The sequence below is a fragment of the Diaphorina citri genome, unplaced genomic scaffold (genome assembly GCF_000475195.1).
Source record: "Diaphorina citri unplaced genomic scaffold, Diaci psyllid genome assembly version 1.1 scaffold138, whole genome shotgun sequence".
NCBI classification, from domain to species: domain Eukaryota; kingdom Metazoa; phylum Arthropoda; class Insecta; order Hemiptera; family Psyllidae; genus Diaphorina; species Diaphorina citri.
Genome location: NW_007377575.1, coordinates 282,089 through 295,625, shown reverse-complemented (window position 1 = coordinate 295,625; position 13,537 = coordinate 282,089). Strand labels below are relative to the sequence as shown.

At 35.9% G+C, this 13,537-nt stretch overlaps 1 protein-coding gene across 1 annotated transcript; it reads right to left on the bottom strand.

Moving 5' to 3' along the window:
* Positions 1 to 645: 645 nt before the first annotated feature.
* On the bottom strand, positions 646 to 13,537 carry LOC103504889 (teneurin-a). Its single transcript, XM_008469186.1, has 16 exons — positions 13,511 to 13,537; positions 13,104 to 13,295; positions 12,251 to 12,829; positions 11,684 to 11,842; positions 11,196 to 11,421; positions 10,641 to 10,900; positions 10,224 to 10,526; positions 9,803 to 10,025; positions 8,212 to 8,567; positions 7,247 to 7,398; positions 6,889 to 7,056; positions 6,453 to 6,594; positions 6,001 to 6,132; positions 1,870 to 2,127; positions 1,049 to 1,226; positions 646 to 686 (listed from the first exon to the last, which is right to left on the bottom strand). Exons 1-16 carry the CDS (start codon positions 13,535 to 13,537, stop codon positions 646 to 648), a joined length of 3,396 nt encoding a protein of 1,131 aa, XP_008467408.1.

Sequence of the window (13,537 nt, the reverse complement as noted above, 5' to 3'; positions counted from 1 at the left end):
AATAAAAATAATTAAAGAAATAATAAAATCTTGTATACTCTTAATTTTTATATATACATATTCTAAGTGTATTGATGTATGTATGTGTCTATGAAGTATAAATATATCTATCATGATTTAATCATTTAGTAATATTGGGCTGTTTTCTTATTTCCGAGAGGTCTAAACGTCTTTGCTTTTTTTTCTATTTAATCTTTACCAATAGTGTATACTCGTATTCTTCCTAGAGATGTGTAAAGATTCATTGAGCTAAAAAATGAACTACTCTTTTCAGTGAACTAGATCCTCAAGAGTAGTTCTTTCAAAACTTGTAACTCGCTCTTTAGTTCCCTATACAATGTATTAAAAAAGATAAATAGCCAGGTAATAATTACCAATAAAGTAAAAGGTGACCACTAGACAAGGATCTCTCTACCACTTATGGTTGAAAAGTTCATCTGTTTTTAGTGTTTATCTAATGTCATAGTGTAAAATAAATAAAATTGTTTTTCGATAATCGTGAAATATTAAAAAAATTCTCTCTAAAAAAAAAGAAAAACTCTAAAAAGAGAATTGAAGGTTTCCACGTCAACAAAAATTCAAACACAGTAAATTTTAGATCCGACGTGAATAATACCCTACGCATATACCAGAACGGCCAGAACCTCATCGATACCATATAATTTTCCTCACTTCTACTTCTACTCCTGCGATAGAGTCAACATCTATCTTGGTCTGAAGCTGAAGATGATGTCCTGAGTGACATCGAAAGCTCACCAATTTAAAAACTTTAAATCGTAATTGTCTTGATAAAAATACTATATTCTTATTTCTATCTGAATTAATTTTTGTAAAATAAATACTATAGGCATCCTACCTGTAATATCCCTCGTATCAATTTTAGCGTTAATAGGATCATTCCCATTGAATCTGTACGGATGTAAATGTCTGCTGTACGAGACCGAGAGTTTTCTCGGACGGTATCCTAAGGCAGGTGAAAAACAGAAAAGAAAAAGATAATAATAAAAGAATTCAAATGTAAAATAAATAGGTACTATAGGCATCCTACCTGTAATATCCCTCGTATCAATTTTAGCGTTAATAGGATCATTCCCATTGAATCTGTACGGATGTAAATGTCGAGGACTGTAAAGTCTATCCAGGATATTCTCCCACTGAGGTGACATCCATTGTCCAATCAACGGGTCGTAGATTTTACCATTCGGCATGTGAACGAGTGAAGTGACCTGAGGGAAACGAAGAAAAATGTACCAATATAATTTAAACTACTTTTTAAAGTAAACCACATAAACCACATTAAACAAAACTAAACAAACAAACATAAACTCTGTTGCTTTCAAGAAGTATTTAAAGCACGCGTTATCAGCAGCTATAGCACGTTATAGGTAAGTTATAAGCATCAGTTCTATACGGATCACATAAACCCCAACAACATCTTCAAAAGATAACAAAAAAAAATCTCTAATTTTGAAGAAGCTGATAAGTCGCTGCGTCGCTGCTGAGTTCCTCCGCTAAATAGCGAGGTATATCCTTTGAGTGCAGTGACCAATATAGAATGCAGTGACCAAGATAGAAATTTCATTTAACGTAAACAAAACTAAACAAACAAACATAAACTCTGTTGCTTTCAAGAAGTATTTAAAGCACGCGTTATCAGCAGCTATAGGTAAGTTATAAGCATCAGTTCTATACGGATCACATAAACCCCAACAACATCTTCAAAAAATAACAAAAAAAATCTCTAATATTGAAGAAGCTGATAAGTCGCTGCCGAGTTCCTCCGCTAAATAGCGAGGTATATCCTTTGAGTGCAGTGACCAATATAGAATGCAGTGACCAAGATAGAAATTTCATTTAACGTGAACTCACCTGGTCAAGCAATCCTCCGCAGAAATCAATAGGGAGATAAATGTAGGGATTGGAATCGTACACTATATGACCGTAGGGTGATCGCATGATCTCCCTTACAGTCTCTCCATACTGATTGAACACCATGACGGGTGTCCCACACTGGTCTGTGGCGATGTAGTACTTGTGTCGGAACATCTGGGCGAATATGAGGAACCCTCGCTCATCATACACCAGGGATATGAGCTTCCCGTACCGAGGACTGTAGATATGAGTCACCTGAAAGTAAACCAGGAACATATGTTTATTTGCTGATTTTATTGAAAGGAATCTATTGCTCCCAAGGAAGAGGAAAACCCGGGATGAAAATCATGGATTTCGCTGGCTGCAAGAATTAAAGGCATGGACACAACACGACAGAGACATATGGAGAGATATTGCCAACCAATACCCAGATTGAAGGAATAGATAGATATGTCACCAATTTATTTATTTATTTTTTTTTTTACTTAAGTTATATATAAAATGGATACTTACGAGTCTTTATATATAACTTAAGTAAAAAAGTATTTACAAAGGATGTCAAAATTAAATAAATTAATTAATAATCACCACTTTATGTTTACTTCCGAAAATCTCATACCTATAACTCCATATAAAAGTCTCAAAGATAAGAAATGATAAGTTGACTAAAATATAGGTATAAGATATTGACAGCACCCAGGATGGCTCTCAATCATAGGGCGTAACTCCATTCAGGACCTCCTGATCTAAGGTCCTGAATGTGTAAAATGCAATTTCAATATATATATAAAAAAAAAAATCATGTGCGTATGTTCTCCTTGCTAGAGAAAAATCCATTATGTAAAAAGGCAAATCGGTACTGTACGAGGATAAAAGAAAATCTAAATAGAAATGGGACTTTTGATATTGTACCTACTGAACAATTGAAAACTATTAGGTATTAAAAAAACTTAGAAACAAGTTTTGTTATTCCCTATATATTTCATATTTATATATGCACGGTACGAAGTACCTACTTACATACTCGTAAATAAAATCTGTGATTACAGTAGATTTAACAAATAAAAAAGGTCCGCCGGAGGTCAAGGGTTCGATTCCCGGCGGGGTCGAAGTTTTTTCGGCTCTGTGCTTAGAGTTCGGGGTGCACTCAGCGTCGTGAGGACAATTGAGTAGCTACTTTAATCGAGTAACGACTAACGACCAGTGGCTGCATTACCAGTGTAAAAAGATTGATGACACCTACGAGTAGATGAGAATTAATAGTAAAGGAGGCACTTTTAATGCTGTGATATCCACGAAAGTTGTGAAAAAGCTCTACTTTTCCACAAAAAAAAAAACATGATTTGAAAAATAAAAAATAATATTTAAAAAATAAAAAATCAATTTCATCCCACCCATTGTTTCTTAAGTATCACACGATCAAGACCAGTAGGTACCTACAGAAATAATAAAATGGGTATTTATTGCACACAATTACAACTCGATTACAAAATGTATCAAATTTGAAAATCCTAATTATAATTAATATGGTGTGTTTGTCATTACATTATTATTATTATCATTATTTGATAGGTAGTAACGATAAAATGAGATATATTGTTATTGTAATTTAATCTTTATTTTTCTTGGAACTTTTCATTATTTGATAGGTAGTAACGATAAAATGAGATATATTGTTATTGTAATTTAATCTTTATTTTTCTTGGAACTTTTCTTCACAAATTTGATATTATAAGGATCATATGCGAGTTCAGGATATTTCTGGATGTCTCGAATATATTCGATATCGTAGTTCGCCAGATGTCCTACCTTGTAGATTTCATCAATTTCGGCCCCAGTCCAATCTCGCGTGGTTGGTAGCCCGATTTTCAAGTATTCTCTCTCCTTGTGCCACGCTTTGTTCAGGACAATCGTTTTGGCGTGATGTAAAAGTCTTTGTTTCTCACGGTCCGGGGTCGTACCATATCTTAAATTAATTATTGTATTGGTTCTATGGATTCGTACGTCGAGTACCTGAAACACATATCAACAATTTATTGTTTTAGGGGATAGTGGGTAATAAATTGAGTTGTTGATGAGAAAATTGCGAGTGTTATTTATTCATAATCTTATATTATAAGAACGAGATCCATTCACAGTTCACATTTCATAGTTCACACACTGATCGCTCTATCTCTAGAACCACAACATTATTATAAGAAATTGGGGTTTTCCGCTATCTTTATTATGTCTAGTATGAACCTCTCAATTTACGAGTAGCTAATCATTCTATTCCCAACAGATACTTACTTTATCAGACTTTGATTCTCTATCTTCGCTGTGGAAAGTAATATTATACGAGTAGCTAATCATTCTATTCCCAACAGATACTTACTTTATCAGACTTTGATTCTCTATCTTCGCTGTGGAAAGTAATATTAAGGGAAAACTTAGATAAACGCGCTTTACTATAGGAGTAGTTTCACACTTTAGTTTCTTTAATGAATTTACAAACGACTAGAGACTAGCATACATTTCAAAATCATATGAAATATGGGAATGCAACTTAACAATAATTGTTTCAGACAGAAAGTTCCATTGGGAAATGCTTACGTGTCTTGAGAGAAGTTTCTTCGTTTATCAATTTGATACTATATTATTGATAGGTTCCATTTCATTTGGATGGATTACTCCAGATTATTTAATTGTAATAATTGAAACCTTCTATGGTAGAGATGTAAATGTGTATCATAAGGTTAATTGTAAACCAAGTCAATCATTTCGTTCATTCTCATGTTTGATGTTGCAAATAACATATTTCAGTACAAGGTAAGAAAAATTTAGAACAAGGTAAAAAAGTAGGTATCTACTATCTATAAAAATAATAATAAATAAGAATACTGAGGGAACTATTTTACTTTATTGACATGAGCATTGTTAATTCAAGCTGTTGTACCTTTTCTACAGTAATAGCGTTGTTTCAGCTCAAGCTCCAATGTTTGAGAACCAACAAAACTATTGAAGAATATGCAAAATACAAGGAACATTGTAACAATACACAGAAAAAAGGGAATTCAGCTAAAAAGGTCTTTGCATTTTTCAGCTCAAGCTCCAATGTTTGAGAACTAACAAAACTATTGAAGAATATGCAAAATACAAGGAACATTGTAACAATACACAGAAAAAAGGGAATTCAGCTAAAAAGGTCTTTGCATAATTCGTAAGATATTCAAACTCAAGAATGAGGAATTCAACCATAAACACCTAATTCGAACATCAGTCATGAAGTTCATCAATGTTTACATTTTCGGGTTCCTGGATGCCAAGTAAGGATGACTAAATTACATTTTTGATAATTTTCAATTATGCTATCTATCTATATCTTTTTAGAGTATTAAAAAAGATAAATAGCCAGGTAATAATTACCAATAAAGTAAAAGGTGACCACTAGACAAGGATCTCTCTACCACTTATGGTTGAAAAGTTCATCTGTTTTTAGTGTTTATCTAATGTCATAGTGTAAAATAAATAAAATTGTTTTTTGATAATCGTGAAATATTAAAAAAATTCTCTCTAAAAAAAAAGAAAAACTCTAAAAAAAGAATTGAAGGTTTCCACGTCAACAAAAATTCAAACACAGTAAATTTTAGATCCGACGTGAATAATACCCTACGCATATACCAGAACGCGATAATCGTGAAATATTAAAAAAATTCTCTCTAAAAAAAAAGAAAAACTCTAAAAAGAGAATTGAAGGTTTCCACGTCAACAAAAATTCAAACACAGTAAATTTTAGATCCGACGTGAATAATACCCTACGCATATACCAGAACGGCCAGAACCTCATCGATACCATATAATTTTCCTCACTTCTACTTCTACTCCTGCGATAGAGTCAACATCTATCTTGGTCTGAAGCTGAAGATGAAGTATTATTTAAATCGATTTATCTCGGTATCTAGAAGTCGTAGAAGAAAAAGAAAAATTCCGTTGGTCCTCATTTTTCTCAAAATTAATTAAATTAATTAATAATCACCAATTTATGTTTACTTCCGAAAATCTCATACCTATAACTCCATATAAAAGTCTCAAAGATGTGTGTGGAACGAAGAAAATCATCCTTTTGTAATTCCTGAAAGTTTTACTTACCTGGGTGGGATATTCGTGGTTGTTGTAGAAGAACTGAGTGATATTGCCATAGTTGTCTTTCCTTACTGATAGTCGATCCAGATGGTCGTAGTCATATGTCACATCAAACCTGCCTTTTTTCAGAGCCCGAATCTGGAACAAAAAAAATTGACAACGTGTGATAGTTAATAAGAACAGTTTTTATCAAGCGTGCCGGTAGGCGCGGGAACCTCAAGAGTTCGAAGCGCCGCCCGGCCTATATTAACACGAAATTTATCTACCAAATACGAAAATGTTGAAAAAGAATTTGGCAAAAATACGGGAAATAGCGCTTTAGTTTTTCTCCGTAAAGAGTTGCTGTTTCATTTCATAGACATGAATGAATGATGCCAAACTCCCTGAGTTTTTGTTTAAGGATAAGCTCCCTACGTGGATAATTCATGTGTGTTTATTCCTCTAATTATGATGCTTACCAGTAGGCCCTTGGCATTGTAGTGGAAATTCTCCTCTCTCGCGTTTTGAACAACAAGACCATTGCTGTTGTAGAGATAGATGCCATCACCAAACTTTTCTATTCTGTCCAAATTACTGTACGCCATTGAGATTGTGTTGCCCCTGAAAAATGAAATGTTATAGGTCATGTTAGTATCTATGTTTGGAGATATAACCTAGACCTACTACATAAGAGATGAGTTTTTATTGTTCAAATGTACAAACAAATAATGTTCCTGACACAACGCAACGTCAATGTCTACCAGTTTTCAGGAAATAACCCAAGGAGAATCATTCTGACTGATGTTCTTTGAATTATCTGTCCTCAAATGGTAGTAATCTGAATCTCCTCACACTGGCCTTCATACTATTTCTGCAAGACGGTGAGACATCATCATAACAGTAAGTTGTAAATACCTGTAGATAAGGGATAACATATTGCCATTGGAATCGTAATGGAAGCCCCATGGTTCTTGCGCTGCAACGGCCACTAGCTGTCCTTCAGTATCGTACGTATAATTCTTCACGTTCAGATATGTATTGACACCAATGTTTCTCGTGTGGGTGCGGATTTGGTTTACTCGACTGGAAAAAGCAAGGGGAATTACGTCCATTAGTTGGTTAAAACTTGAAGATTGGCCAAATATTTTGACAGTAAAGGAATTGTAAGTGAGTTGGATTTTTTTACTTCTTAAATGAATTCCCGGAAAAGTCTAAAGAAAAAAAAAATTAACTGCATCCCTAAGATGTCAATTTATTTCTTGAAAAATCTTACTTTTGCAGGTCATATCCGAACTCCATTCTGAAAACTTCCATGCCATGAATAGTAATGGCAATAGAGGACTCCTGGAAATGCTGATTCTTAATCCTGGTGAAGGAAGCGGTCATATCGGACAAAGTCATTTCATTTTCCTGTGGCCAATTTATCTGAAAATAAAAGGGAAAATAATTTCAGTAAACTCTTCAATGGGAGTATTATCGTCCTAGGAGTGAAATTCACGTCTGGTATTGGTAAAATCAATAAATTATTTAATTTACATTTATAAAGGGTTTCTCTTTACTAACTTAACCATGTATTTACAAATAAGCACTCTAACTATCAAAATAATTAGTATGTTCCCCTACTTGGGAGATACTTACCGTAAACTGGCCAATCAATTGTTTCGCTCCTGTCTTGGCGTTGTATTCGATAGGATGATTCATCAAAGTTTGTCCGCCAATTCGTCCCTGGATCATCGAGATCCTAAAGTTACTATCGTACTCGTAAGTCAGCTTGGCATTATTCAGTCCACTCTTGAGTCCGAAATCGATTCTCTGTTCAGTCAACATGGAGCCGACAAATTGCATATCGAGCCGGTATTCAAAGCCCCGGTCGGAATGGATAATTTGAGAGGGAAGACCTTTGTCGGGCCACCATTTGAAATAGGTGGCACCATCACCGTACTCCTGGAAATGCTGATTCTTAATCCTGGTGAAGGAAGCGGTCATATCGGACAAAGTCATTTCATTTTCCTGTGGCCAATTTATCTGAAAATAAAAGGGAAAATAATTTCAGTAAACTCTTCAATGGGAGTATTATCGTCCTAGGAGTGAAATTCACGTCTGGTATTGGTAAAATCAATAAATTATTTAATTTACATTTATAAAGGGTTTCTCTTTACTAACTTAACCATGTATTTACAAATAAGCACTCTAACTATCAAAATAATTAGTATGTTCCCCTACTTGGGAGATACTTACCGTAAACTGGCCAATCAATTGTTTCGCTCCTGTCTTGGCGTTGTATTCGATAGGATGATTCATCAAAGTTTGTCCGCCAATTCGTCCCTGGATCATCGAGATCCTAAAGTTACTATCGTACTCGTAAGTCAGCTTGGCATTATTCAGTCCACTCTTGAGTCCGAAATCGATTCTCTGTTCAGTCAACATGGAGCCGACAAATTGCATATCGAGTCGGTATTCAAAGCCCCGGTCGGAATGGATAATTTGAGAGGGAAGACCTTTGTCGGGCCACCATTTGAAATAGGTGGCACCATCACCGTGGACTATCTCCGCCAACTGACCAGAGTTGTAATAACGGCATAAAATTCGTGCACCTGAAATAACATGTTGTAAAAATGGAAAGAGATCGGATTATCCAAATAAATAGGGTAATGATTAAGCTCCTCATTCATCTAATGTCTAATGGGTGACACTCCAACTCCAAGGGATGGACGTAGACAATCCACAGGATAGAAAAGGGAAAACTTAGATAAACGCGCTTTACTATAGGAGTAGTTTCACACTTTAGTTTCTTTAATGAATTTACAAACGACTAGAGACTAGAGAGTAACGAAAAAAGCAACCGTCAATAAACCACTTACCTCCAGGGAACACAGTCTGTAAAAGTCCTCCTGCTGCAGTATAGTGTTGCAGATAAGGGTGAGAAGACCCCGGCGTAATATTAAACTGAGATCCCAATCGTTTCAGCTGATTTTTGTCTTCTTGAGATCGCCACGAATCTTCTTTGATAAAGTAAATAGTATCTTGGAGTGTACCATGTACGACCGTGGTGAACGGTAGGATGTAGGTATTGTTGAATACTGAAGTAAAGACATCGCGATAGATGGAATTGGCTTTGGGTATGCTATGGACTATAGCACGTCCTTCACTACTACGGGATACAATGATACCACTTCCTAGAGGTGGGTCAGCAGAGGAACCTGTGGGAAATACAAAAGCGTTAATAAAAAATTACATTCAAAGATTTCAAAGGACATAGAAATATTCAGTATGCTTGTACCTAAGTACTGTTCGACTTATCTTAGTGAACTACATTATTTAAATTAACCCATGAGACTTGATAAGTCAAGAAGTAGGTTGGTAAAAGGAATTTCTTGAATTTAAGGCAGCTTGGACCCAGAGAATCTTGGATAATAATTCAACTTACCTATATTATTGGCGAATATTTTATTCAATATTGGACTCAGTCGATGAGAATATAAATTCATCTGAATGGGATCATGAGGATATTTCTCATAGAAGAATGGAGCTCCCCGCAACACATTGTTGGCCTTGAAATTTGACAACGATGTCAACGGTTTGTTGTGAAGATTTTCTGTCAGATGGCTGAGGAAGCCTGAAGCAGTACCAAACGGTAGGCCCAGCCGTACGTTGTATTGCTTGGGTAGGATCTTGGCCAAGATGTCAGTCTTCATGTTCATCTGAGGTACCAAACTGGACACGGAATATCCAACTTTAGATAACCAGAGCCGCTCGTCTAAAAACAAAAAATAATTTAGGTAAATTAGAGTATTAAAAAGACGAAAAAATGCTACAATAAACCACTTACCTCCAGGGAACACAGTCTGTAAAAGTCCTCCTGCTGCAGTATAGTGTTGCAGATAAGGGTGAGAAGACCCCGGCAAGGTATAGGTATATCTGATGAATCCAAATGAGGGCTGAGCACTGAATGAATGCCGCGTTCCTGATGGTAAGACAATGTGACGTAATCCTGATTGTTCATCGTACATGAATGTGAATTTCCGACCCGTGGGCAATTGGATATTGGAAAGCTGAAAACACAATCCAATAAAACACAATTTGTTAACAAATACAGTCATAATTTGATTACCTGGACTTTACTTTGTTGTCATATTCTTTTTGTGAAAACATAATATCTATGGATAAGTTTTTCTGTCCCCAAAAATAAGGGTGTATTGGTACTGATTGATTTCCATATCAATATTCTACCTCAACAATTATTCTCTTACCAGATGTAATTCGTTGTAGGAGAACTTGGTAGCTCCGTCTTGTTTCGAGTGAATCTCATCGATTAGACCATGTCTTTTGTAGCTGTATCTCTCGAGTTGATCTCCCCATTGCCACTGCTCTAGCCGGTTGAATCTGTCATATTTGACCATCACTGGACTCAGGAAGTTGCCCACTTGCCAAGACATGGGAAGGCCGGTTTGGGCGTACGATATTTTCAACAGGGCATTGTTGAATTTGTCGTACACCGTTTCCAGGGCTTTCGCCTGTTCGTATTTCACTCCGAGGACGTGAGTGTTATTAACCTGAGAGAAAAAGTACATTTATTAGGTATTATTTTTGAAATTTCGATAAATTTCTTGATTTTTAGTTTTCGGTCGAAATATTTCCGAGTTTTGAATTAATACGTAAGAGCTTACCAGTAAATGGCGGAACAATGTTTGGTGATTGGATCCTGCATCACCGACCAAAGTATAATTCCACATCATAACATTCGTATAGGCGCCACGTTGCAGAGTTTGTTTATTGCACAGGGGCAAGATTTCGGCCTCCACAGGTAAGGACAGTTTCAGGATTGGATGCTTCAAATTCTTCGTGCATTCGGTCACTTCACTGAGGGCGTTACGGAATGAGAATGATCCATTCCTGTGACTAACGATATCGCTCGTTCCTGAGAAACCTTGAACAAATGAGACAAATATATCTTTAAGGATACGTCAACAATGGTAAAGTCTTTTTACTTTTTTTTTTATTTATAGGTCTGTATGTCTTGTTTATTCTGCCAGCACAGGACTGGAAAGGCACATTGTCTCTAAGCCGAGATAAAATTTTACAATACGTCAACAATGGTAAAGTCTTTTTACTTTTTATTTTTATTTATAGGTCTGTATGTCTTGTTTATTCTGCCAGCACAGGACTGGAAAGGCACATTGTCTCTAAGCCGAGATAAAATTTTACAACCATCTTTTCCTTACCATCTTTGACGGTGAGTTGTTTGTTCTGATTCTCACTCATACTCATGTTGACTGTGTAAGGGTAATGTTTGAAATGCTCAAATGTGACTTGAGAGGATCCCATTTGAACTTCAAGCTCATCGTAAGGAGATAGTTTGACTCCGTAGTTCAGTGTTTCTCCGGTAGGTAAAATGACCATGGATATTCTGCCGTGACTGTCGTACTCATACTGGAATGTGGTACCACCCTGTAAATGGCAAAAAAGGAAAAATTATACATTGAAGTTTGAAGAAATTGGGCTTGTTGTAGACACAACACTATTCCAAAGAGCAATTTTCCCAGTAATTAAAGAAATATTCAATAGCTAAGGTCTTCTCGCTTATTTTGGCTCTAATAAAAGACCTTGTTTAGACTGCGGAAGTGAAGGGACTTTTCAGTCTCATTCTGGCAGGATAAACAAGGTATATTCTATTCTATTATAATTTTATTGGAATCAAGATTACACTTACCCCTATAGTGGAGTCATATCGGCTTGATAAGAGTCCAGTGTTGCTGAAGTAGTTCAGTTCGATCTCAGTTTTTCCTTTCTCCACGAATCTCGTCAGCAAACCAACACCAGAAATGTTCAATTCAGATTTGTGATCCTGTGTATTTTCAATGGCAGATACCTAGATGAAAGAAAGAAGAATACGAATAATAAATAAAATAAAATAAAATAAAATAAAATAGCCTTTATTGATGTTTTATGTATAAATATAAATAACAATTTAGCAAGGGAAAAAATATTCAAACATCATTCAGTATATTAATAGCAAACAATACCTACAAAAACAGTTCATCAAACTCTAACTACCTACACTTTCATAAAAAGGAAACAATGATTTTTTTTCTACTGAAGGCCTCAAATAATAAATACCTAGTAAAAAATAAAGTTCACTGATCACCGATATTGATTCGGAAGAACGGTTCAGCTCACTCTAACTCTAGAACATATGAATCTCAAGTGCTAATAAAATAAAAAGACTTGAAAATTTAAAACTACTGAAGATGTTATAATCATGAATACGAGCACTTACCACGTTGCTGTAATCACGAAGGAAGTTGATTTTGTTCCCAGAAGCATCTGTGATGGTTGACAATTTCCCAAAGCTTGTATTCTTCGAGTACAGGAAACTATATCTCGGTTTGCCAGACGTCATATCTCGCGTAGTTATATGCTGTCCGTATCTATTGAATACGTAAATCTCATTGGTAGCCGGATACGGAATCTTGAACTCTCCATGTTCATCATGGGTTGGTAGGTAATGTTGTAAGGCAAGTATATGAAGACTGCCTTGGTCTGCAACATTGACTACACCGTCTGGAGATACACTGAGTGCAGAGATAGAAGTGAATCTTGCTGTCGACGTGAGAAGCGTCTCTTTAGAGTTCTTCTCAAACTCGGCGCAGTTCGTGGTGTTACAGTTCTTCTTGTCACTTTGCCAGCGTCCAGCGAAGTCAAACATTCTTCCTGTGGAGTCGATAACGCGCAGCGCGTTCACTTTCCTAGCGTCTATGTCAGCTATGTACAGATCTCCTGTAGGACTGAAAGCTAGTGCCGTGAGAGAGCCCAGATCCATGTTGGAGGCTTTCACACTGTCATCTTGTACAGTGGACTGAAATCATAACAATACAGCACAGTGAGAAATCATACAAAGGATATTGGATGTGTAGAATTGCAATAAAAAGACTAACTGCATCTCTATTGTCATCATTCTGATGATCCCAAAGAATTATCTAATGGTTAAGACGTAACCAAAGAGGAAGAGTTTTCCCGACACAACAAATACAGTTCGCGTGATACTCACTTTTTTCGTTTTGCTTTGTTAAGACGTAACCAAAGAGGAAGAGTTTTCCCGACACAACAAATACAGTTCGCGTGATACTCACTTTTTTCGTTTTGCTTTGTTTATCCTTGAAATCTCGCTTGTCTTTATCGCCAGTTCTGCAATGTAATGGAATTCCGGCCACTATCTTCACCTTCAGATCGTTTGTCAGCTTGAATATAACTCTATCGTCTATGAAGTGAAGACTGTCATCCAGGGGACTTAGAGCCAGACCGGTAGGCCACTGCAGCTGAGCCTAGGTGAAAAGAAAAGATAAAATATTATTACTTTTCAAACCTCATACTTAGTATAATTACTTAATTTTAATTATGTACCTACCTATTTAAACAATATTTTTCAAGGAGAAACAAAACTAAAAAATAATGTTAAGATTGGAAAGAACCTTCAAAACTGTTTTAGATAAGTGCCTACCTACCTACCTACAATATTTTAACCCATTCCCAAGAAAGCATCCAAATCCCAGGCTCGGATTTGCAT

Excerpts from the sequence above, each read along its gene's own strand:
- LOC103504889 (XM_008469186.1), bottom strand. The coding sequence starts at position 13,537 with ATGCAAATCCGAGCCTGGGATTTGGAT. Across the intron at positions 10,527-10,640 it reads CATTGTTCCGCCATTTACTG|GTTAATAACACTCACGTCCT; the intron begins GTAAGCTCTTAC and ends TTTTTCTCTCAG. Across the intron at positions 10,026-10,223 it reads CCTACAACGAATTACATCTG|CTTTCCAATATCCAATTGCC; the intron begins GTAAGAGAATAA and ends TTGTGTTTTCAG.